Below are 26,997 nucleotides of genomic sequence, written 5' to 3' on the forward strand. Positions count from 1 at the left end.
AAATGAATTATAAAATAACCCCACATAAATAATTAGATTTCTATATACGTTTAGCAATACTCAGAAGGAAGAGATAAAAAGAAATTCCATTCAAAATAACTATAAACATAATTGGCCTTAAATGGCCACTTACCAACACTCAAAGAAGCACAATATAAATACAACTACAAAAATACTTCTTGGAAAAGTGAAAATAGACAAGAAATTAATTTACTTCATGCCATACCAGACTAACAAATGGTTCCTTCAGAGCTGGTGGGGGGGGGGAACATAGGAAAAACTAAATTTCAAGAGTCACAATGGTAATACTGGAAAAAAAAAGTAGAAAGTAATAGGGATTACCAGATCCCATACTATACTTCAAAAAAATTATTATAAAATTTGGTACTGGTTCAAAAAATAGAAAAGTTAATCTACCCGACAGCTTATTTACATAACATGAAGAAAACTGAGTACGATATATTTTCTGATAAAAAAGTAAAACAAGTTATTTGACAAAACTGCTGTAAAAAAATTAGAAGAGATAGAACTTATCTTAGAACTTTGTAAACAAACTTCTCAAAATATATGGCAAGGTAAACGACAAATGGATAAATAACATTAAATATAAGTGGTCATATCACAAACAAATTAGAAAAGCAGAGAAGGAAATTAATTTTGCAACCATAAATGTCAAGAAATACAGTAAAGGAGTAGAAGGATGCACTCACAGTAAGTTTTCTTTCAGACAGAAGGAATAATGGTGTTTAAAAAGCATCTCCACCACCCATAAAAAAATTTCCTTCGAATAAGTTAATGAAATCAGGTTTACTATCAAGAAACTATTTTTTCAAACCTGAATAATTCATACTTATATAGTACATAATATTAATATTTTTGTACATCTTAACACAGCTATCTGTATGACATATTTATATCAGACAAATTTCTAAAGCCTTTACAGCTCTGGTGTAGTGATGATTTCATTGATATAGGCAACTTCCAGGTGAGGAAAATCTCTACCATTGAAATTTGGTAACATTTCTATAACTTTTAGACTTAAAAGAGTTATCTAGAGCCCTAAAAATTTAAGTGGCTTGCCCAGGATCCTGCCAAGGGCAGAACATGAACTCCAAATCTTCCTGACAACAAGTTAGGTTCTCTATTCATCAGTTTCCCTACTTCTTTACATCAATTTAAAAAATTCAATTTATAGCCCTTTTCAAGTCAATCAAATTGAAAGGCACTCCCAGAGACCATAGACAAAAACTATTTTCCTTCAGATAAAGGAAGTTGTTAGGAACATAAAAATGGGGGTGGGGAGGGGAATCATGCAGATAATGAGTTCAGTTAGTCCAACCTTTATTTTTATAGATGAGGAAAGCTCAGAGAGGTTATAATCACATCTAAAGTCCCCCAATTCGAAAATAGCAAAACTTAAGATTGTGTAAAGAGAATCCCTTCCTTTCCAGTTTGTGAACTTTCTGCTCATCTGAACCAGCTCATTAGCTTGACTGGAATGTTCCAAACAGAGAGACTTTGATTGGTCCCTGAGATGTGGTAGAGCAGCACAGAGGGAAAGGATGTGACATGGAGAAAAAGAAGTATAAAAAATGAGACCAGAGAGGAGGAGTGGTCTTCTCTGGAGGTCTTTGGCTGGGGGTGGGGGGTGGGGTGCTTTTCTGTGATTTGGTGTTGGTGACTAGGGAGGAGAACACTCTCATGGACTAGTAAGATTAGGGTAGTAGGCTGGGAAATATAATTTTTTTATTTCCTTCCCTCCTTATTTCTTCCTTAGACTATATTTACATTAAAATTATATTGTTAAAAGCTACTATCACCCTTGTGACTTAAGGGTTAACTATTTTATAAATGGTGACCATAATAATCTTTTTTAACTAACATTATATTTCCAAAACAATTTCTAAATATTACATTTGGCATAATATTAAATTTTCAATATTATAAGATTCAAACTTTTTTTCCTGACTGCATATCCAATACACCTTTCACCCAACACTAAAATGTACAAAAGTCACAAGTCTGTTATTATTAACATTTATGTGAACAGATGATTTTTCACCAATGCTAGACTGGCATATTAAGCTATCTTATTCTGAGGTCTAAATAGGAGAATTATAGGAGATACTTTTTAAACTTTAAATATTTTACAATTTATAAATTATTAGGAAAAAAAGGAAAAAATAGTAGACTGAAGAAAATCTTTCAGAACTGGCACAACTCTGTCATAAATCATGTCAGCTAAACAAGTTATATTGTGACCACCAGCAGTGATATAAGTCACTTCCCTAACCTCACAAGAAAGTAACCTCAACCCACTAATCATCCTTGTGGGAAGGAATGCTGTCCACTTATCTTACAGTGATGGTTTTTTAAGCTTTGTCTTCTGACTCCCATGGAGCTTGGTTGACTTGGTGATGTTTCACCAAGTTGGGGGGGGGGAGCTTTAGAATGTTTCCAGTTATTGAAGTCATACAAAATGATCAAGTTCTTTTTATCATTAGACAGGTTAGGAGTTTCCAGGAAGACTTGGGTCCAGTTTCTTAACAAATAATGGCTATGGGACCAAAAAATAATTCTCTAAAACTATAAGTTGCAAGAAGAAGCCTACTTGTCATGATAGAAGGCATTTCCTCATTGTGGAGTTCCTTATAATAATGAAATCACAAGTTTAGGCCCCAACCCTAAGGATCAAAGTTGAAAAGACCTTGGAGATCAACTAGTATAGCCCATAACTAGAAAAGTATTCCTTACTTCCTAAAACACTCCCAACATATTGGGTAATCTGTCAAGCAAACACTACTTTCCAGGTAAGAGAAATACACTAATTCCTGTGACAAGCCATTCTACTTTGAAATAGCTAATTGTTCAGAAACACTTTCTTCCATCAAACCTGACTCTTAGCAACTTCTCCCAATCCTGCCCTCTGGGACCTTCCTAAACAAGTCAGCTTCTATTCTTGCACATGACATCCTTCAAATACTTTGAAGACAACTATCATAAGTCCCTCCCAACTTAATGTTTTTTTTTCCTATTCCTGCTACACATGGGCTGTTTTTTCAATAGATCTTCATAAAGAATGATCTCAATCTGAGTTACTCTCCTCTGAAGGCTCATTATGAGACTCCAGACTCTTCCCAAAAAGAGACACTCCACTGACCAAGATTCAGTTGTGGCCTAACAAAGGCATGATCCCCTCCCTCAATTGAAATTCCTACCTCTTCAGAATATTCAGAAATTGTTTGAAAGAAATAAAGTAGTGGTTGTTTTTTTAACCCTATTCAGTAGATAGGTAGAAAAGGAAGAGACAGTGGAAATGACAGTGGGAGTAATCTATTGGAGAAGTTATAAGGGGATAAGATCAAGGATTCATGTAGAATGACTCCCCATTACAAGGAGGGCAACCTTTTCATGTGAGACAGAAATGAGGGTATCTGAGCAATGGGAGAAAAGGAGGGGAAAAGAGAAAGCTCAAAAAGAATGGTCTCAAATCTTAATGTGAATTATGAATTGAGGTCTTCATCTGACAAGGAGGGATGAGATTTGAAAATTTGACATTGAGTGATAATGACCTATAATAAGAGTAGTTTTATGAGTCTGAAGGATATATAGGCTAGGGATATTACTGTTTGTAAAAATAGCAACATTCGACTATAAATTGGTAATGTGGGGTGAGTTGAAGATAACACCAAAATTATGAGTCTGGGTTACTAGGAGAATATTAAAAAGCAAAAATAATCAAATTAAAAAGAAGGATAGGGGAGGAGGAGGGGGAGATAATAAGTTATGTCCTGGACATATTGAGTTTGAGATGAATATAGAATGTCTAACTCAAAATATTGAAAAGATGGTTAATGATTTAGAACTGAAGTTATGGAGACAGATTAGGACTAGATAAATATAGCTGAGAATTATCAGCATAGAGATGATAATAGAACCCATGAGAGCTGATGAAATAAATCACCAAGTGAGAAAGTACATAAAGAAAAGATAAGGAAAGGTGGAGCCAATATGGCAGAGCAGAGGCCCAGAAAGTTCAAACCTCTCTGAGAATCAACTCCAATCAACCTTAAAATAATGCTTCAAAGCAAATACTAGAGGGACTGAACAAACAAGGGGATGAAGGTAGGCAGAGAGGGTTTGGTTCACTGTAGTTAGAGGGAAGTGCAGCCCACAGCAGGGCCATGCATCACCCATGGCAAGGCCCCATCAAGGAGTATTGGTACAGGCAAACAACAGTAAGCTCCCTAACCCCACCTCTACTACTCAAGTTTTTGAACATTGGGTCAAGCCAACTTTGAGACCTTAATCCAATAGCAAATCACCCCCACATACACCCCTTAAAGTTCCAGGTCCTAGCTCAAACCTGCAAGTGAGAACAAGCCCTAGCAGAAGAGAGTCTGTGATGCACCTGGCTGGTAGAAGCCTAAGATAAGATCCTGACTCCAGCACAAAGTAACTCAGAATACTCTAAGCCCTATAAGTCATTAGCAGTCCAGTCACAAGGGAAGACTGAAACAGCACTTGGTGGTAGTTTGCAGAGTTCACAGACCACAAGCCATCATACCAGCCTGGAAGAACTGAAACTTACAGAAATCCAGAACTAGGACTGAGGAAAAAGAAAAATACTGAAGTTTAAAAGTGTGCCCCATCTACCCTAAGAACAAAGCCCACCTTTAAGATAAAAATAAAAGCTGTGTAAATAGCTAGTAAAATGAGCAAACATTTTAAAAAAACATATATAACCATAGAAAATTATGATAAACAAAGAAGACCAAAGTATAGACTCAGAAAGAAACAATGAGATCAAAGAACTCAAAGAAAAATGGGAATTGGTCTCAGGCTCTGAAAGAGCTCAAAAAAGGAATTCAAAAATAAAATAAGAGAAGCAGAGAAAATGAGGAAGAGAAAAGAAATCAATATAAGAAGAAAATAACACCTTAAAAAGCAGAATTAGTCAAATGGAAAAAGAGGCACAAAAATCCCATAAAGAAAAGAGTTTCCGAAAAAGTAGAATTGACCAAGAGAAAATGAGGTTCAAAAGCTCAAGAAAGAAAATAATTACTTAAAAATTAGAACTAGAAAAGAAGATAATAATTCATGAGACGTCAAGAAATAGTAAAATAAATTCAAAAGAATTAAAAATAGGATAAAATATGAGATATTAGAAAAACAACTGATCAGGAAAAGAGATCCAGATGAGACAGTTTAAGAATTACTGGACTATCTAAAAGCCATAATTAAAAAAAAACACAAACCCTAGACATCATATTATGTTCACCATTGTATAGCAATTGTGTATTCCCCTCCATCTTTTCTTCTTTTAATTTTAATTTAATTTAATTTTCTCTCTCCATTTACTCTGTCCCTCCTCACAAGTATTTTGTTATGAATAAATAGGATGAGCTCATTCATAAAATAGAAGTGGATAGCAGAGTGGAATAAAAACCAGAATCCTATGATATCTTGTTTATAAGAAACACATTTTAGGCAGTGAAACACACAGAGAATAAAGGTAAGGAACTACACCAGAATTTATTGTGCTTCAATTGAGTTAAAAAAAAAAAAAACAGGAGTAGTGATCAAACAAAGCTAAAGCAAAAAAAAAAAAAAAAAAGGAAAGAAATGACATCTTGATAAAAAGTACCACAGAAAAAGAAGTAACATTAATACTATATTTATAGACATGAAATAGTATAGCCTCCAAATTTTTAAAAAAGAAATTGAATAAGCTTCAGGAGGAAATAGACAGTAAAACTATAGAAATAGAGACTTCAATGTTCCCCTCTCAAAACTAGATAGGTCTAACACACACACACACACACACACACACACACACACACACACACAAATGAACAAGAAAGAAGTGAAAAAGTAAATTAAATTTTAGAAAAGTTAGATTTAATAGATCTCTGGAGAAATTTAAATGGAAATAGAAAAGAATATTTCTCCACTTCAGCAGTACACAACACATACAAAAACTGACCATGTATTAAGGCATAAAAACTTCATAACCAAATGCAAAAAAGCAGCAATAATAAGTGCATCCTCTTCAGAACATAATGCAATAAAAATATATCAAATAAAAGTTCATGGAAAGACAAATTAAAAATTAATTGGAAACTAAATAATCTAATTATAAAAAATGGTTCATCAAAAATATTACAGAATCAATCAATAATTTCATTAAAGAGAATGACGAGGAGACTACAAAGAAAAATTTACAGGACACATCAAAACCAGTACTTGGGAAAATTTTATATCTCTAAATGCTAACATTAAAAAAATTAAGAAATCAATGTATTGGGCATGAAACTAAAAAAAAATAACTAAAAAAATTTTAAATACTGAATTAAAGACTAAACTAGAAATTCTAAAAATTAAAGGAGAAATTAATAAAACTGAAAGTAACAAAATCATTGAATTAATAAATGAGATGAAGTTGGTCTTATGAAAAAAACAAAATGGTTTTAATTTGATTTTTAAAATGAAAGAAGACAACCAAATTGAAAAGTGAAAAGGATAAATTCGCCACCAATGCAAAGAAAAATAAAACAAATATTAGGAGCTGTTTTGCCCTAATATGCCAATAAATTTGACAATCTAAGTGAAATGGATGAATATTTACAAAAGTATAAATTGCTAATTAAGTAAGTGATGATCAATGGGAAGCACATTGATAGAACTCTGGAGAAAAGGACTAGAAAATTCATCCCTTTAGAGATATCTCTGGAACCCAAAAGGGGGCATGTAGTCAGTCACTTTTGGCAACCTGACCTACCAATTTAAGTGGCAACTGAGGAAATTGCCTTAGAGAGGCAACTACCCTATTCTGTATCTTTACCATCAGTGTCTCCACTACTCTGGTCTCACTTTTCTTCCTTCTTAGGTGGGGCCCAATTCAGCTGTACACCCTCCTTCTATCCTTGAACACCTTTGTCTCTCACACACTTCAAAATTCCATCCCTTGGATACTCCTAACTTTTGCTTTCTCTTTCCAATTTTTGTGCTGGTGGAAAAAGTCATGTAACTGGGATCTAGGTCCAATACAAATTTATACTATTTAATCTCAATTGGGCTCTCATTCTGACATAGCAATCTTTTTATTATTCTACTGAACTGTGTTGAAATACCCTAAAGAGAGAAATGGAAAAGAAGAGGGATAGAAGGGTAAAATTGGGGGGCAGTAATTTATAAACAAAACATGCTCCATTTTCAGAGGGTGGATTTTTAAATTAAAAATTTATTTTAATTTATTTTAAGTTAATTTTAACTAAATTTTAATTTGAAAAAGAGAGATGTAAAAACCTGTAATGGAGAGCTGAATAAGGAAAAGAGAATAGATACAACTGAGGGAAGGCTTATCATTTCAACTACAGATCATAGGTACTGAGCCCATTCCTCCACTTCAACACTTTCTCTGTAAAAGGTTGCAACTGGAGAATGGAGGGAACAAAAATATAAAGATAAGATGAAAGGAAATAGAAAGTTAACAAATCAAGAGCCCAAATGAGAATGAGATGGAAGTTATACATTAAACCAAAGGGATTGCAGAAGGGATCAGAAATTAAAACAAATAATATACAGTTTTCAAAAATACACTTCAAACATAATAATTCACATAGAGTATTTGCAATAAGGGGCTAGAGTAAAATATTACATGCTTCAGGTAAACTACAAAAGAAGCAGCAGGGGTAGCAACTATTATATCAGGAAAAGCAACAATAAAAACAGATGAGATTAAAATAAAGAAAAAACAAAAACTACATTATGTTCATAGATAACAAATTGATATGAATACTTAATATGCATTTACAAACTGGCATAGCATCAAAATATTTAAAGGAAAAATTACAGTCAGAATGAGGAACAAAAATTATAGTAGTTGAGGACCTTAATACATCATTTTCAGATCTAGACAAATTTGTCACAAAAAGACAAAATAAGTCAAGGACTAAATCGTTTTTAGAAAAGTTAAGATATGCTAGGTCTCTTGAACTGAACGAGAAGAGAAAGGAATATACCTCAGATGTGCTTGGCATCTTTATAAAAATTTTCCATGAACTAGGGCATAAAAATCTCACATACAAATACAGAGAAATTAAGCATATACTATGCTAACTATAATACAATAAAAATTAAATTAAAGCCTTCTGAAAAGATATTAAAATTATTTGGGGTCTAAAATTTTAATCCTAAAGAATTTGTGGGTCAAAGAGCAAATGTTAGAAAAAATAATTTCCAAAAACATCACAACAATGAAACAGCAAATCAAATCACAGCCATGGAAATTCTTGGGAGAAAAAAAAGCTAAACATCTTCATCAACAAAAAAGGACCTATTAGGGGCAGCTGGGTAGCTCAGTGGAGTGAGAGTCAGGCCTAGAGACAGGAGGTCCTAGGTTCAAACCCGGCCTCAGCCACTTCCCAGCTGTGTGACCCTGGGCAAGTCACTTGACCCCCATTGCCCACCCTTACCAATCTTCCACCTATGAGACAATGCACCGAAGTACAAGGGTTTAAAAAAAAAAAAAGGATCTATTAATAAACTGAGTATGAGACTAAAAACTAGAAATGCAACAAGCCCAAAGCCCCACCACATTTACTGAAAATCACAGAAAAGTGATCAAATTACATTATTGAACTAATAAATAAATATAGGAGTTGTTTTTAAATAAACCAATATAATAATTAGCTGCTCTGTTTTTCTCAAACAAAAGAGAAAATCAAATTGCAAATGTCACAAAATAAAAAGATAAGTATGGGGGGTAGCTGGGTGGCTCAGTGGATTGAGAGTCAGGCCCAGAGATGGGAGGTCCTGGGTTCAAATCTGACCTCAGACACTTCCTAGCTGTGTGACCCTGGGTAAGTCACTTAATCTCCATTGCCTAGCCCAGGGTCACACAGCTAGGAAGTGTCTGAGGTCAGATTTGAACCCAGAATCTCCCATCTCTTCTGCCTTAGAACCAATAACCAGTATTGATTCTAAGATGGAAGGTAAGGGTTTAAAACAAAATGAAAATAAGTTATTAGAAACCATATTGCTCAATTAGAAGCTGATAATAATTATGATGACAGCAAAAATATAGCACTTTAAGATCTGAAAACACTTTGCATATTATCTCATTTAATGACAAAATTAAAAATAAATGTATGAATGATACTATAAACAAACTAGATGAGCACAAAATAATTTATTTGTCAGACCTATAAGGGAAGAATCTTGGTTAAAATAAGAGATAGAGAACATTATGAGATATAAAATAGGTAACTTTGCATTAAGTTTAAAAAGGTTTTGCACAAACAAAATCAATTCAACAAGCTTAAAAGGCAAAAAACAAACAAACTGGGGAAAAATCTTTATAGGAAATGTCTCTGAGAAAGGATTCATTTATAGATTACTGTCAAATTCATAGAAATGCAAAGTATTCCCCAATTGACAAATGGTCAAAGAATATAAACAGACAATTCTCAGATGATGACATTAAAATTACCTTTAGTATTTGTTATGTTGATAATAACAGATATTTTGGGGAAGCAGATAATTATGCCAGGGCCAGATACCACCAAATCACAGACACTGACTGACAGGCTTCAGTGAGAAGGGAGGGGGTTAGACACTCCTGGCTCTCAAATCCCTCCCCCTAAGCAGTTGAGGTTTCAGTTGGAAAATGGAGACAATCTGAGGTACTTCTAGCAAGGTCTGTTGAGGCTGAACTCTAATGATGTTCCTCTTTTCTTTAACTTATATTCCTCACAGGTCTGATAGAGGAATAAGTAGAAGCTAGTTGTCTAAGTGTTGAGGTCTGAGGTGGATCTGATCTTCATAAAACTGGCAGCTGAGATGATTCAAGCTAGAATGGTAACTATGAGCTGTGAGTATCCCCAAATAATTCCCAGGCACAGATATTGAAAGTAAAGTTTATATTAAGAAGGAAAGGGCAAAGCTAGAGGGGGTAGTTAGGTTTAGGATAAGGGAGAGGGTAACCCTGATCTGTTAGGTTGAAGCTGCCCTTTCCCCCCACAGGAGAGGGTGAAGGCACTTGACTAAACTGGCTCTCTAGTTAATAGTGAATATTTTCAATCTCTATATCTCTAAATATTTGTTGTATTGATGTTGGTAAGGACTAATCCTCCTAAGCAGGATAACTCCTGAGTAAAAACCACGATGGCTTTTGCCAGGATGGCCTCTCAGGTGAACCCCCAAGTCAGGAGCAGTAAGCAGTCTGTACTGCCCACATCAACCCCCAGAAGCAACTGACTAACCCTTCTCAACTGTCCCCTCACCCAAAGTTCTCCTGGGTGGGGTCCCCTGGAATTCTGGGTGAGGCTGACCCTGTATTTTGCAGGGATTCCATGCTGGTATCTCTACATAACAGTATTTGAAAAAGAATGCTCCAAATCACCATTAATTAGAGAAATGTAAATTAAAATAACTCTTACAAAACACTTCACACCTACCAAACTGGCTAACTTGCCAAAAAGGGAAAATGAAGGAAAAGGGATATGGAAAAATCAGCACCACTATTGATGAAGCTATGAACTGATAAAAATCATTCTGGAGAACAACTGGAACTATGACCAAAGGACCATCAAAATGTGTATACCCTTTGACCCAGCAATACCACTACTAGGGCTGAATCCCAAAGAGATTAAAGATAGGGGAAAAGAACCAATTTCTATAATATATTTATAGAGTTTTTAAAATTTATTATCATGCAAAAAACACTTCCATATTGGTTACTGTTATAAGAGCACACTCATATAAAGCCAAAATCCCAAAATAAAACCAAAAATACATTGATGTGAAAAGATAGTATGCTTTGATCTGCATCCATCTGACATCATTAGTTCTTTCTGGGGAGGTGGACAGCATTCTCCATCATAAGTCTTTTAAGATTGTCCCAGATCATTGAATTACTGAGAGTAGTCAAGTTTTCACAGCTGATCATCATACAACATTATAGCAGTTTTTTTTTGTAGTGGTAAAGAACTGGAAATGGAAGGGAAGTCTGTCAATTGGGGAACAGCTGAACAACTTGTGGTGTTTGATAATGATGCGATATTATTGTGCCATAAGAAACAAGATGATCACATAAAAAACCCAGAAAGACTTATGTGAAATCATACAAAGTGAAGTGAGCAAAACTAAAAGAATATACAAAGTTAAAACAATAATGTATGATGAGCAACTGTGAATGACTTAACTATTATCAACAAAGCAAGGATTCCGGACAACTCCAAGTGACTCATGACAAAAAAGGATATTCACCTCTATAGAATGAACAGATGGAGTCTGAATGCAGACTGAAACAGACCATTCTTCACTTTATTTACTCCATGAATTTTTCTCTAGTGTAAACAATATGCATCTTGTTTTACAACATAGTGAACATGGAAATATTTATCATATAGTAACATATGTTCAGCCTATAACATAGTACCTGCCTTCTTTGGGAGGGGCGGGTAGGGGGTGGAGAGAGAGGGAGGGAGGGAAGGAGGGAGAAAGAGATAGAGAGAGAGAGAGAGAAAGAGAGAGAGAAAGAGAGAGAAAGAAAGAAAGAAAACATGGATTGCAAAATGACAGAAAACAAATATTGAAAATTGTTTCAACATGTAATCTGGGAAAAATAAAAATAATTTTTAAAATTAAATAAATAATTTTTAAATGTAAGTTAAATAATATCTATTAAAAACCCAAAAGCAACATTTTATATAATGGATAAATAGTAGAGATTCTTGTCCAATAAAACCAGGTACAAAGCAATGATGTCTACTATCACTATTATTACTTGACATAGTTATAGAAATTATAGCTATAGCAACATAACAAAGAAAAAGAAATGGATAGAATTAAGCATAGATAATAAGAAAAATGGTGATGTTCTTTGGAAATGATACAATGGTACATAAAACCTTAAAGATTCAATTAAAAGTTGAATATATCCAACTTGAATAAAGTTGAATATAAAAATAAGGCTACATAATTTATAAGAATTGATACATAAAATTGCTGAACTACTATCAGTAAAAGATCAAAGAGAGGACGCACAACATTAGAAATGGACAAATGTCCCAGTTTTTACAAAAGAGGGAAAAGAGCAGAGGATGCTATTGCTAGTGAATATGACTTAAATCACTACTGAAATGCTTAAACATATTATTATAAAGTAGAAATCCAAATTTCATGAAATACTAGTTTTACTTCAATGTCTAGCAAAATGCTAAAATATAGGATTAAAAACAGAAATTCAAATTCACATTTGAGAAAAAGAGAACCAGCATAACTTTATGAAAAATATGTCATGCTAGAGTATTTTATTTCCTTTTGTTTCTTTGACAAGAGTATCAAACTCTTAGATCTGAAGAATGCTATAAATATGTATGTGTTGCTAAAAGCTGGATAAAGACTTCTTTACTATTTTTATGGACAAGATGAAGAAAGTGAGACAAGGTGAGAGAATCTCATTAAGTGGATTTGGAACTAGTTGAATGGCTAGATCTAAAAAAAAGAGTAATCTTTAATAGTTGGAAGTTGACTCTCAGTGTTGTCTGTCATGGAGTTCTTAGGGATTATCCCTTAGCCTAATGCATTTTTATCAGCAACATTTATAAAATTTTATCAGCATATTTATAAAATTTGCTGATAGCATGAAGCTGGGAATTTTAACACAATGGATGGCAGAATCAAGGTCCAAAAATCCCTTCAAATGGCTAAAACATTGGTTCAAATCTAATCAGATGAAACTGAATGGAAATAAAGGTAAAATTTCATATTTGTGTTCGAAAAGTCAACTTCATAAGTACCATATGAGGAATGCACTGCTAGATAGCAATTATTTCATTAGAAAAATATATGGGGTTTTAAATGGAATAGAAACTGAATATGAAATATATATTATGGCAATTGAAATAATAAACTAATACAATTTAATACCACATTAAGATATTGACTAGAGATGTTATAGTCTTACTGTACTCTGCTAGGCTACATTTGTAATAATCGTATCCATTTCTGGGCATTGTATTTTTGAAAGGCTGGAACATAACCAGGATTGGTGAAAGACTTCAAGACCATGCCATAAGAGGACTGGTTGCAAAAACTAGGCATGTTGACCTTGGAGAAGAGAAAACTTTAAGGCAATACTAAAGATTTGTCTTCAAGTATTTGGAGGGCCATCATATACAGGGGTTAGATTGTTTTGTTTAGAACCAAATGAGAAAGTGTAAGAGCAAGAAAATTTAATCTTTCCTTACCTGAATACAACTATCATATCCTCCTTACTCCCACCACCAAATCATTTCTTCTCCAGCCTAACTACCCCAATTCCTTCCACCTCCTAAAATATATTAGGGCCTCCCATCACCATAATCATCCTATATATAATAGCAATGACTTTTCCTAAAAATTTTCACTCAGAACTGAGCGTACTAATCCAGATGTGGTGTAATTCATGCACCTATTTAAATCAGGCCAAATCTTCTTTGACATTCTTTTAGTTTAAAGAAAACCAAATATCCCTCTTTTGTTGCCTTTAGCATTAAAATACTAACATCAGTATCCTTGATTCTGTTGACAAGACCATGCCTGTCTACTTAATAATTAATCTACAGTGACCTACCCCTGTGTCCATCTTCTGTACAGGATCATATAAAGCATGGATCCTTGAAGTAACTAGAGATTCAAATAGGGGGGGAGATACCACCTGCAAGAAAGCCCAGAATAATTAAGTACTAGGGTCAATGGAACATAAGCATCCCAAATGAGACATCTAATTTTTCAGATTAAACCATCTGATTTTAGCTAAAAAGTTTTCAATCATAGTTGTTAAAGTCAGTTTTCCAGTGACCAAATGGACTTTTCCCTGCTTAAGTCTGTCAGTCTTTCACATATATAGAACTTCTAGAAATCTGTGAAATCTGAAGAAAATTTTTAAAATCAGACTAGTTGTCCATTCTAGAAAGGACACTATGATCAATGAGGTAAAAATAATTCTGCATAACCAAACAAATTACAAACTAGAACATGAATGAAATAGGAGTTGGCTCGGCAGATCACACCATGCCACCTGTGACATCTATCTAAAATGTGTAATTCTCCAAAAATGGATTTCAAATTTTAAACTATTATTTGATAGAGAACATGAGAAACTTTCTTTAGTGACTTTACAAGATAAGTCCAGCTAGAGAGCCACCTCCATCATCCCATACTCCCTAAGTGCCCTATAATAAAGATAAATTGCTTACTTTAATAAATTTAGCTTAACTGTTGTATTCCTCTAAATTTCTTTTCAATCTCCTTCCTCTTGCACCTAGGCTCTTAGTAGTATCTAGAATACCCCCACATACATACATATATACACATACATACAGTAATGCAAGGATGCTACAGAAGCTTTTGCTTTTGCTAAATCCAAATGTAAGCAGTCCTGGTAGTTAGGAGTTTAGAATTTTCAGAAAGTCAATTGGAGCCTGAGACCATAAATAGGGCTGAAGTTCCAACTAGCGGGGCGTTTGCCTTCTGGTTTTGGCTTTACCTGTTGGTTCTGCTTTTGGCTCTGCCTTGGCCTGTGTTTCTGTCTTTTGGGGCATTTGGACCTAGCTGATTTCTCTGGACCTCTCCCTGACCTCTCCATATTACATCCCTGCTATTTTTCCCTAAATTTCCCTTTGGGGTCTGGGAGGAAGGGTAGGTTTTTGGTGATTAGATATAGTTTAGTTTTCTGTAGGCAAGTAGGACATCCTTAAATCAAGCTAACCTTTATTTTATTAATCTAGTAAATACTTTGCTTTAAGACAGTCAAATCTTCCTGTCTGGGAGAGCAGGCTCTCTCAGTCTAACCCCCTCCTGTGACCCTTCCCCCACCATCAGCTTTCTCCCTAGCAGCTGTTACAAAACCCTAAACCCCTCTCTCCTTCTGATTATTCCTGACATTAATAAATCCCCTTTGTTACCTACTCAAAGCCTCTGGTGAATCATTGTATCAAAAATTAAGGCAAGGGCTAAAGAGGGAAGGAATTATTCTTTTATTTCTTGAGGGTACCGCGGGCATCCATCTTGGCAGGAAGTACCTACCTGAGACTTCCTGCAGGCATCAGTTTCACTGGCAGGGAGAAGCCCTTTTGTCTCCTCCCTCAAGGAGGGAGAAATTCTCTTGTTAGAAATTAACAAGAGAAGTCCTCCAGCCAGATATAAAACATTTCTGACTGGCCCAACTCCTTTTGTACCTTAGAGATACCTTCCCTGATTGAAGAACCTCAGCCTATTTCCTCTCAGTACCATCTGTCTCTGGCATCAGTAAATAGGCCTGTTTAAGCTGCCCTCCTGTATACTCCCTGTCATTCCCTTACCTTCCTATATACCACCTCATTCATCCCTTCCCTACACTAAGCAATCTCCTTCATTCCTCTTCCAAATCACCTATATCCCTTTATCCCTCCTCACTACCCAAATTGCCTGAGACCTGCTAGATTACCAATTTCTTTATAACAATACACACATACATGCATACACATACATACATACTTCATTGAGGTAGTTCAGAAATATTCAATAATGGCCAATGTGTTACTTAACTCTGGATTGTTTTGGTTTCCTTATAAAAACAGAGGGTTAAGAAAAAGTAGGGGACTAGTCTTTTTACTTCATTGGTGCAAAGAACTCCCACCATGAAAACTCCTTCTTCCATTACAGATCAGCACCTATTCTACAACTTAGAATCTTAGAGAGATTTTCCTGGGGACACAGAAGTTTAGTCCATAGCTGGATTGCTAATATAAGTCAGTGACAAGATTTGAACCCAAGTCTTCCTCACTCCAAAATCAGCCTTCTGTCCATTATGCCTGTTGCCTTTTAACAAGGGCTTCCTCAAGAATGAAAGTCTGCACGTAAGAATGATTTTCTAATAGTCATTTCAACCACCAACAAGCTAGTGACTGATGGGGCACTTTTGCAACATAACTCAAGTCATAGTCATATCCAAATCTCAGCTCTACCCATGCCTCAGAAATAGATTGCCTATAAAAATCTGGTATTCTTACAACCTCCAGTAACTAAAAGAGATGAGTAACTCTAATGAATTTAAATCATGATTCAAGTTGCCAAAACCAGGAGTTATATTCAAATTCTCCAAAACTCAGCTATAAAGGTGTGCTTATATTAATTTCTGCTCACTTACAGACTCATTAATTTGGAACAGGAAGGGACCTTATAATGTAAAGATAAAGAAACGGGTCCACAGTGATGAAGAGCCCAAGATTATACAAGTAACAAGTGGAATAGCCTTGACTGGAACTCAGGTCTTCTGATTCCAAATTCAATACTCTCCAGGAATCACAATGTTTGGCTACTATTTCTTATCAACATTTTATACATATTTCCTAAAAATGATTTTTTAATTCTTTATTTATCCTCCAAAATATCAAAGCATAATATACATGTTTTCATGACAAGAGAAGTTCAGGGAAATGGGCTGTCTCCTTCACACCTGACAACATAACCCATGAATAAAATGGGCAAATATCACAAGCTTCTAAAGTAGGGTATTTCCTCAAGAACAGGTGGAAATAGCATCTCACTTTTCTAAGAATGTACCAGAGGGAAGACCTTCAGTGAGGCACTGGGGTCTCATATTTTTCACACAAAAGAAACAACTTTTTTATTGTGGAGAGGGCACAAAATTATAAGGTAGAGAGGCCGAATTGAGTAAGCTAATGATTCTGTCATCCCCCTGATAACCTGACTAGGAAAAAAGAGGGGTTTTAGGAAAGAGGGGAAGAGAGTAACAGCCATGAATTTGAATTTCATAGAACATAGTTAATGGAAAGCATAAGAAAAGGATGTCAAGTGTGCCCTCTATTGGTCCTGATTCCCCTGACTGAGTTGATTATAATTCTACCAAACAAAACGGTGAGAGGCCAAGAGATGATAATGAAAAAATGCACAAAGCAATACTGACTTTCAGAAAAGACCATTAGCTAGAACTTAGGAAAGTTAGATTCTAGCTTTTTCATGAATTAGCTATGTCAAATCCAGAAAGTTCTTTCACTTCTCTATACTTCAGTTTCTTCATCTATAAAAATGGAATTAGGAATTTATGCACTGTGCCATTTATAGGTTCACTGCAAGACTAGAAATGTCAATACATACTTCTCTATGTTATGAATATGTTGCTTTTAACCTTTTCAAAGAATTTTAGCAACTGAAGAAATAATTCTCATATGAGATGATTTTGCCACAATAGATTTTAATCCCAAATTATTATATTAAGTGTACATGTGGAAAACTCCCTTTAAAAAAGGACAAGTCCTATAGAAAGTGGAACAAATAGACTGCCTTTTGTTCTGCTAACCATATTTTCTAAAATGGTGATATGTGAGCAAATTTGACATGTGCTCCATTCTTTTCTCTTTTCTCATCACCTACTGAGGCAGCATAATAGAGTGAAAATAGCACAGGGACTTTTAAAGCCAGGACTTTTAGATTCTGGACTGACTTTCACATTGGCTACTTGACTTCANACACACACACATACAACACCTCCTTTACTTGTGCATTAACTCTTCTTAATAAATATCCCAGTTGTGTAAAAAAGAATATTACAAATGCAGCTAGAAAAAAGGAAAATGTTTAGAAAAAACATTTTAATTAGTTCTAAGCAAGAAAAGACTCATGATTGCAAGTTCTACAGAAAGCCTTGTTTTGAGAAAGAATTTTTTTAATTTAAGAAGTTACAAGGAACACCTCAAATATTATGCCCCTTCACTCTGTTTTAAGTACCAGAAGGAGGTTTGTAGAACTTTTAGGGAATAAATATAGCTGGCATTTAACTTTCAAGCTTCCAAAGCACATGAAAATTATTTTTTATCCTCACAGCAATCCTAAGTAGTATGGGGCTATAATTATCCCCATTTTACAGAGAAAGAAACTAAAGCATCCAGGCAGAAGTTAGGTGACTTGTGGGGAGTCACATAGTTAATAAGAATCTAAGCAAGGATTTGAATTCAAACAAGGTTGAATTAAACCATCAAGCACTAATATCATGATTACACTTAGAAGATTTGGTATAAGCCAATTTTACACAGGGAGAGGCATTGTTAAGTATTAAGTAGTTGAAAATATTCTGATTCTATCATATCTCTAGCTAAATCCTGATTATATTCCTTTCTCACTGTCCTTAACCAGGTAAATGAGTTATCTTGGTGGGTGTAAAAATAAATACATATATGTATATGTCTATATATACACCAAGATAGCTCTCATATATGTGGGTATATATATATAAAATACCAACTATTTCCAATGTTATAAGATTATACTTTACATACACTGGAATCCAACAGTATACAATGTAATGTGCTCAATTTAATTGACTTGGCATGTTTTAGGCTACTGTTCATTTGGACTTGTGATTTCAGAAGTCTAAGAATCCTCTCTCCAACAATACTGATTTGCAATTTGTTTAGGTCTTACATTCTTACTATCAAAGGCTTAATTTGAACCCAGACCTTCTAGACTCCTAATTGCATTCCTCTCTCCACTATGCCATGATGTTTTTCAAGTATTCCATACAGAACTCTAAAAGCTGTACCAGGATCATGAAAAGAACATTAACAAGATGCAAGTTTCTAGTACCAGCTCTGCCCTCAACTTTCAATATGATCTTAGTGAAATCATAGATGGTCACTGGGCTATAATTTCCTCATTTATACAGTTTGTACATGGAGACAAGTATGGTAAAATCTATAAGAGTTCAGTAGATTGGACTACCTCAAAGTCCCCTGGCAATCTGAACATTCTAGGCTTTATTTATTATGTTCCAGACATCTATCACTTGACAGAGGAGCAATATCTTGGGAAAGCTTTGGAACTCCCACCCTTGGAACATGCTGTTCTGTTTTGTTTCCTGAGGCTTATCTCCTTAGCCCCAGACCATATACCTCCCACATTTTCCAGACCCTCCACAGATACATACATACCTTCTACTTTCCCAACCTCCCACCCACTTTCTATCTCTTGCTCTGATGGATGATGTGAATAAATCATCCTATCATTGCTTCCAGAAAAAAGTATGACAACTGATGACCCTAGTGTTCAATTCATCATTTCTCCAACTTCACTGACCACAATATCCTTCCCTGAATTATTCTAGGTAGATTACTCAATGTCTCTGAACCTCAAGAAAATAAGAATCTAAATTACAGAAGGCCAAGACTTTTAGATCTCCCACAAGAGGAAATTCCAGGATATTGATACAATTATATATAAGACTACTAGGATGAAGAGGTCTTCCACTGATATATACTGCAACCTTTTCCCATTCTGACAGATGATTTTCATGAGCAATGAGGCAGAGGGAGAGTAGAAGAAAGGAGTTTATTGGTGATCACCCTTCTGTTACAAGTGTCTAAGTACTTAACTAGGTTGACCTGGGACAATTGTCACATAATCTGTAGTTTGCCCCCTAAAGCCCAATGGCATCTGCTGGAGTTTGCCTTCTGATAGATATTTTCCATCTCATGATCACCCCTATATCACATTAAGACATAAGTTATACAAAAATGGTTGGAAATATTGTGGGCTCAAGTGTTCATAATTAGATTCCAAGATTCTTCTAGAAGAAAATAAATGAAAGAGCCCAACTTTAAAGAGACCTACATTTTCTTCTTCCTTTGATGTCAAAAAAATAAATGCTACCTTATTCATTTGTACCTTTATCCCTAATTTTAATAATAAAAGAATAAGCAGAGCTTTCAACTTACCTACTTAAGGGGAGAGTGGAGAGAGGTTGAAAGGTTTGTCAGTGTCTGATGAACTCCGAACATAAGAAGGGGGAAAAGTCTTCATTTGCTTTCCTTATGTGAGGAGCCAAAAATATTTAAAGCAAATTTTGGGGGTCTTCCATGCATAATATGAATGCTGAAGTTCACTAAAAGGTCATAGTCTTAACATTTTTAATAAGTGAAAAAAGAATATAGTTTTGATCAATTACCATCTTTTAAGTTAGTATTTACTACATGTTAGGCAATTCTACTGGACCCAGAACTTTTAGAAATAAATACAAATTCAAATCATAGGGTCCTCAAGGAACTTATTGTCTATTAGGAGATGACAATGTACCCACAGAAACCAGTCAGAGAATGTAATGAGTATGAATATTTAAGAGTATGAAGTGCTAGGAAATAAGATTCAATAAGAATTGTTTCCAGCTGGAGCAATATGAGAGTACCTGAAGCATAATAAAACCGTAAAGATGGGTATGTAATGATATCCTCTCCCCAATATTCAGATTTTGATAGTAAAGATGAATAAAAAGCCACAAATTACACTTTCATTTTTACCCAAAATGTTTACCAAATCTCTTTTTTAAACCCTTACTTTCTGTATTGGTTCTAAGGCAGAAAAGTGGTAAGGGTTAGGCAATGGGAGTTAAGAGACTAACCCAGGATCACACACCTAGACAGTGTCTGAGGCCAGATTTGAACCCAAGGCCTCCTGATTCCAAGGCCTGGTTCTCTACCCACTGAGCCACCAAACTTCCCCCACCATATTTTTAAAAATTAATATTGCTAACAAATAACTAAATTATATAGTCTCTGGGATTTTTATCATTTCAGAGAGGGGAAATAAAATGATGACTAGTAATATGGTCTAAAAGCAATTCTGGGTAATAATCAGATTGAATAAAATCAAGAGGATTGCATACTAAAGATGTCATCTCTACGGACTTTCTTCAAGTGCTATGCTTTGCCGCAGACATATTTCAAAGGCAAATAAGTAAGCCTGAATTAAATGTAGCTCTGAGGTAAGAAGGTTACCTAGTCTGAATTACTTCCAAAACCTGGTAGCCAACTATATTGTTGCTTTGACTGTGTCAACTCCCTGACCTTCCTGAAATGGTGAAATATTTGCCACTGACTTACAACTGGAGAGAATGTGGTCCATAAAAAGCATGTCTGTTCCACAAAAGTTATCACATGAACTTTTCAGAAACATTTTGGAACCCAGAAAAGCAAGCATACAAAGCCTTTTCACTTAAACATAGGTTAATAAGTTCCATGTGCACTCTTATAGTTTGAAAGAATAGCATGAGGAATAAACTATTATCACAAGTACTTACAAAAACAAATCTCTCCATTCAATTAAGAAGAAAAAAAACAAATTAATGTTGCTGAATTAAGGAGGTTTATGGCAGATATATTTCATTTTTCCAGCCTCAGTTGCCAGAAAAACTACCCCACTATTGGTGATAAACACTTATTTCTCAGAAAAACTAAATATAACATGAAAATGGGAAGAAGGTAGTGAGGCAAGAGATGGGTATAGCAAAAGATAAAGCAAGAAAATTTTTGTCATACCCCTAACCCCACCATCAACCACTAAAAGTATTAAAAATGAATTTTAGAAACTTCCTTCTTAGTAAATTGTTATGTCAAAAAGTTAATGTAGGCTTTTGTTCAAAGTACTACTAGGTACAACTCAAGGAGTTATAAAAATTGACACATGTAAAGCACAAAAGGTATGAGGCTACCCTAAGAAATGTTAATGTTTAGGCTAGTGACTTTTCAACTATCCAATTTTAAAATATGGTTTATAGTAATTCCTGAAAATAAAAACAAATCAAAATATCCTAATTTACTATATCAGTAAACTTTTGGTATAAAGAACAAAACAAACACCACCCCTATTTATTATGCGTAATGCTAGCTAAAATAAATGACCATTCTGGGGAAAAAAATGCAGGAAGGGATCAGGGAGTGATTGCAGTATAGACAAAACCTTGGTTGTCAATAGACTCCTCAATGTTAGTCTATTCCACACTCATTATGATTATTTATATATAGCTGATTAGAAAGGCAACTAAGACTATAAATCACATAGAAGGTGTTGAAGGTGTCGACCTACATTGGTAAATGGAATTTCCTCACCTGGGAATTCTCTGTACCAGTGTAATCACAGGTCCAACCCCCATCCCTATCCTATAACTAATTAATAGTATGAATCACTATATCATCAAATGACAAATCAAATGACGTTATCAAGGCCATCAGACTTATTTTATGCAATTTCCAAAGCTAGTCCAATAGAAAAAGAGTGGTGGGTGACTTGGTCAATTTTTTTTTCTTTTTGCTTGTGGGTCTTTGCCACCCTCCCTAAAGCACAAAGATCTTTCCAAAAGAGAAAGAAAAGGCTGGCATTCCATTTTATGTATCCTTAAGCTAAATTTTAAAATTAAACACAGAGTTAAATGATAGATTTGCTTTCTATTCCAGACTGGATGCAATTGATTTTAACTGACTAAATTATCTGATCTCTGCCAAGAATTTTATTTCATTAAGAAAATGATATTATGGAGCATCTGAGATCATAGAGCAGACTAAACAGAATGCCAGAGAAGTTCTGAATGCACCCCACAGTGAAGGTTTGATTATTTGCAGATGGAATATGTAGGGGGAAAAAAATTTAAATCAGAGGAAAATTCTATGATATGATTCTGTGAATTGTAACTCTTCAACTCTCATATCATTTCTGCCTTTATGTTTAACAAAGCACAAATTTAAGACAGGAGGTGATATTTGCAATCCTGACTTTTTTTAAACGAAAGAATCACCTTTCTGCCTTGGAAGAATATTAAGCTGCTACCACCCTAGACAAGGGAGGGAAAAAAGGAAACACTGATACCACAATAGATTCTAGTATGTCAACTGTCAACACTGACATTATTTGGCTAGTCCTCAAATACTCACCAAGAAACTAATTTAAATCAATCTCCTTTGGGAAAGCCAATTGTTCACTATACACAACAATTGGTCCAAGATCAATCAGTGGACATGAGATCAATTAAAACCAGCTTAAGTTTTTGAAGAGGGATATTTCACACAACTTGAGTTAAATCTCTATTCATTTCAGTACTCCCACAATGCAACCCTTAAGCTTAGTTTGTAAAGCAGAAACATTACTACTATCACCCTACACTGTCTAGCCAGCACTTTAAGTAGTTCCACATTTAATTAAAGACACAGTATATCCTTTGTTGGCATAGATAGTGTGGTCACTTTTAAGACTGCAGTCATTTTAGCCAAAAAACTTGGCATTTTAGAAAGCCATCTGTTAGGGAAAATATAAAAACTAAATCATTGTTGAGGTAAAAAAAAATGCTATCCTAAAATTTGCATGTGCTTGAAAGCAACAGTCCCTGCACATTTGAATTTCATGAAGACTAAAGAGCAGTTTGGCAAAATTACTACCATACACTTTGGATCAGCTTTTGCAAATGCCATCATTTAAAGAGTGTCTTAGATAGCTGAAACACCTAACTGTATTCTACCCTAAGATAAGGGGACAGGAAATTAAGATTTGCTTTGGATACCTAAATTAAAGCATGAAATTTATAGAAAATGAACTTATTTATCTAAAGTGCAGTATCATTTTTGTCCACATGAGTGCTGTAATGATATACTCCACTGAACCCAATCTAATGTACCTAAGTTTGCTAGTGTGATGTTACCAGTATCTCCTTACTCAAATAAAATGAAATAGCAGATTTGATATTTGATGACACTTTGAAATTACCAAAAGGTGTCAATTAGTAAGACAACTTATTCAATAAAAATGCTGGGAGAAAAATATTTTAAGTAATTCATTTTGTAAGGAGGCTCTGTCAAAACTTCAGTAACATCACTATAGCTAAGTCAGACAAGATAACATGCCAGTTTTTTGTTATGATAGCCTCCTTCACCCTAGTTATAAAAGAACAGAAGCTTTCTGTCTTTTATAGTTTTCCTTAAGTATTTTGCCAAATTTTATTTTACCAGAGCGCTGAAATACTACTTTTTTGAGAGAGAAGCAGAAAAGATGCTTACAAGTTAAATGTATAATACTCTACTCCCAATAAAAAAACAATCTTCTAATTTTCCAAAATCCTACCTTAAAGTTTACTAGGTTGGCAAGGAGTTGTCAGTAAAGAGGCCATGTGCAGAATGTAAAACATAAAACTGAAGCATTAATTTAAAAAAGAAGAAGAAGAAGAAGAAGAATCACCCCAGGCAAGAGCTAAAAGGCCACCAAGTCTTTAGGAAATCGCTCATAGGTGGGAACAGCTTAACGACATCCCAATCAAGGATCAAAAAGTCCAAAGAGATAAGACCGCTTCAAAATCTGGATTCAAGAAGGTTGAAACCCAAGTGAGTTATAAACAAATCACATCGCAGGTTGGGTGAGACATTTATATTCCGGGAAAATCAAGACCTATTAACCCAGAAGCATCAGTCTCAAGATGTATGTTGCCTGTGGGTAAGTGCTGAGTTACTGGACAAAGACAGCTCTCTCCTGGAGCCTGCAAAGTACGTTTAGGGCTTTTCACAATCTCCATTACATCCCAAGGAGAAGACACTCGAACCCACCAGGATGTGGAGCCTCATCTACCCCCCACCCCCCAGGCTCCAGTACTTCAGGATTAAAGGCAGTCAGCACCACCTGAAGAAACTGCTACCCTCCCCAGAGCAGTGCAGAAAGCGCCCCAGTGATTTCCAAGAAATTCATCAGCTGTTCTCCTCAGCATGCAGAGAATACAATTTCGTGAAGGAAGCGTTAGGCATCAGAACTGAGAGAAGAGGTATTGTTAAAATTAGGGAACCTTTGTTTAAAAAAAAAAAAAGGAACTTAGTAGGGCTCGCTTTATAATCGAACTTTTTGGTGCCTTCTGAGGCAGAAAGATGAAGGGACCTCAGAGAAAGCAGGCAATCCTGGTTACGGATATTTCATTTTAATGCAATTAGGGAGCTCCCCCAAAGATTTCTTGCAAAGTTACACCGGGTCCCTAGTAGAATTATTCTAACTAGTAAGAAAAGGATTTCTTTCTGGGGCTTCCAACCTGTCCCTCTTTCTCTTAATTTAAGTGGCTATGCTCATTTCCTTCCCTGGTCCCCAAGAGTGCTCCCTGACAGGTTGCCACCGTGCTGGTCGCTGGCGTGGTGCACACCTTGAGTGACCCGGCCGCAGAAGGCACCTCATCAGGGCCAGCAGGCAAAAGGGGAAACGTCAGGTAAGGGAACAAGTCTCACATAAGATTGGGAAAGAGAACATATTAAAAAGGGAAAAGGATGGGTGGCCAAATTCAGGAAGAGGTATGAATCCGTTTATTAGACTTGCGCAAATGTGGGGTCAGTTTTCTTCTCAAAATTGCTCTGCGGGAATAAAAACTGGGGTAGGGGGTGGGTGCAGAGAGGGGTTGCTGCGACACCTTGCCCAGATAGGGAAGCGCAGAGCAACCCGCTCCCTCCCTGGGCAGAAGAGTAGAGAATGCCACTGTGTTGGCCATCTGAGGATCAAGAAGTCTGAGTGTGCTTGGGATAAATAATACCTCCCATCAGAGCGCCCATCCCTCTGTCCCCTCCCACCCCACATAACACATCCCTTTCTCAGGACACAACACATTCCTTCTCCGGGCAATACTGACCTCGCTTACTGCGTCTCCAGCGGTTAGCTTGGCAGTGACCGTAATCCATGCAGTTCAGAATGATAAGGGCAAAAGAGAAGAGACGAAACTGCATCTGGGCGGTTGGGCTGTGGGGAAACACTCCGCTCAAAGTATGAGAACAGGAGGGGTCATCAGCGGAGCCTGGCACCGCTGGCAAAGCTGGGGTAGAGATAGTGAATCCTTGCTAGCCAACGGGATGGGGGTCCAAGAGTCAGGCAGGAGTAACTACAGAATGGAGTCACAAGCTCGGATGTCCAGTAGCATCTCCGTCCTGGAAATCTGCGTGATTAGAAGGCAAGAAAGAGTAGGTTTTGACAAGGAAAGAGGAGCAAAGGAAAGGAGTGGGAAGTAAGGCAGGGAGACGGAGAGGCGTCTGTACACATGAATCAACCAACCATTCTCTTTAAAGGGGGGAAGCACCCTATAAAACCGATCAATTTTGCCTTATTACTGGAATGAAACACTGAGCATGAGAGTTTGAAAATAAGTTAAGGAACTAGCTAGACCGAATTAAGCCTCAGGAGCTGCCTTAAATCAAAGCGCGCAGCAACTTCAATGAGATGATTGCAATCAAGGGAATCAATCATTGGAAATCTCTGCGGAGCAGACGTCCTAGAAAAGGCATGAGGAGAAAAAGAAACGCTCCTTTGAGAATGGGGAGGGGGCATAAGCAATGAGGAGCGCCTACATTTCTATCCAACTCCCTCCACCCTGGACCCACTTTAAGTTCAAAGCTGGGGTGCCCCAGAGTGGAGGGAAATAAAGCGCTCCGGCAGAGAGCAACTTACCTTCACAGCGGACCCAGCAGCACGAGGGCTCTCAGGCATAATGCTGCATCCCGGTGTCAGGCAGGGCAGCCTGCTCAAAAACACGTGGGCTGGAAGGGGGGGGAAAAAAAAAAAAAAAAAAGTTTGCTAGACGCCCGTGCGCTGGGAAAGCCTCGCAGGCTAAGCAGAAAGAGCCGCCAAGTCAGTCCTGCCTCTCCAGCAGGGCGGGCAGGCGTATAGCTCCTCTCTGCGCGGACGGGGCTCTCAGAAGGGAATGAAACAGCAGGGCATTTGCGGCTGCGTCCCCAGCTACGGCCGCTACGTCCTAGCCAATGCTCCCCAACACGAAACCTGGGAGGGGGTGTACCTCAGCTTGGTTCCTCCAGCCCCACCCCCGCAAGTTTTCTTTAGTCTCTGCCTTGGCTTTGACCGTCACTATTTGCGTGACTCAAAATTTTTCTCTAAGTTGGGAGAAGAAACGGTCCTAATAACTAAGCTGTGGGAAATAGGGTGAGCGAGATTCGAATAGAGATGCAATGGGTTTGTGGCAGAGGGTTGATGCTTCAATAAGTAGGTGGTGCTGTATTCCACAGCATCTCAGGGTTTTTCTTTTCTTTTCTTTTTTTTTTTTTTTTTTCTGCCCACAATCCCCCGGGTCCTAAAGTCTGAAAATCTCTGGTTTCCCTGAGGTCCTAAAGCACGATGATCTTTCTTTAGAGATCTGAATCCCTTACAGATTTCTTCTAGACCCCT

General features: G+C 36.3%; 1 protein-coding gene across 2 annotated transcripts in view; it reads right to left on the reverse strand.

Moving 5' to 3' along the window:
* RSPO2 (R-spondin 2) overlaps nucleotides 1-25,550 on the reverse strand; it is a 239,854-nt gene extending 214,304 nt beyond the window's left edge. For both annotated transcript variants that reach the window (XM_044658256.1, XM_044658255.1), the window contains exon 1: nucleotides 25,457-25,550. In XM_044658256.1, coding sequence (XP_044514191.1) covers nucleotides 25,457-25,550 — 94 coding nt within the window. The remainder of the gene's footprint in view (nucleotides 1-25,456) is intronic.
* Nucleotides 25,551-26,997: the final 1,447 nt, after the last annotated feature.

Source organism: Gracilinanus agilis, chromosome 1 (genome assembly GCF_016433145.1).
Source record: "Gracilinanus agilis isolate LMUSP501 chromosome 1, AgileGrace, whole genome shotgun sequence".
Classification (NCBI taxonomy): Eukaryota; Metazoa; Chordata; class Mammalia; order Didelphimorphia; family Didelphidae; genus Gracilinanus; species Gracilinanus agilis.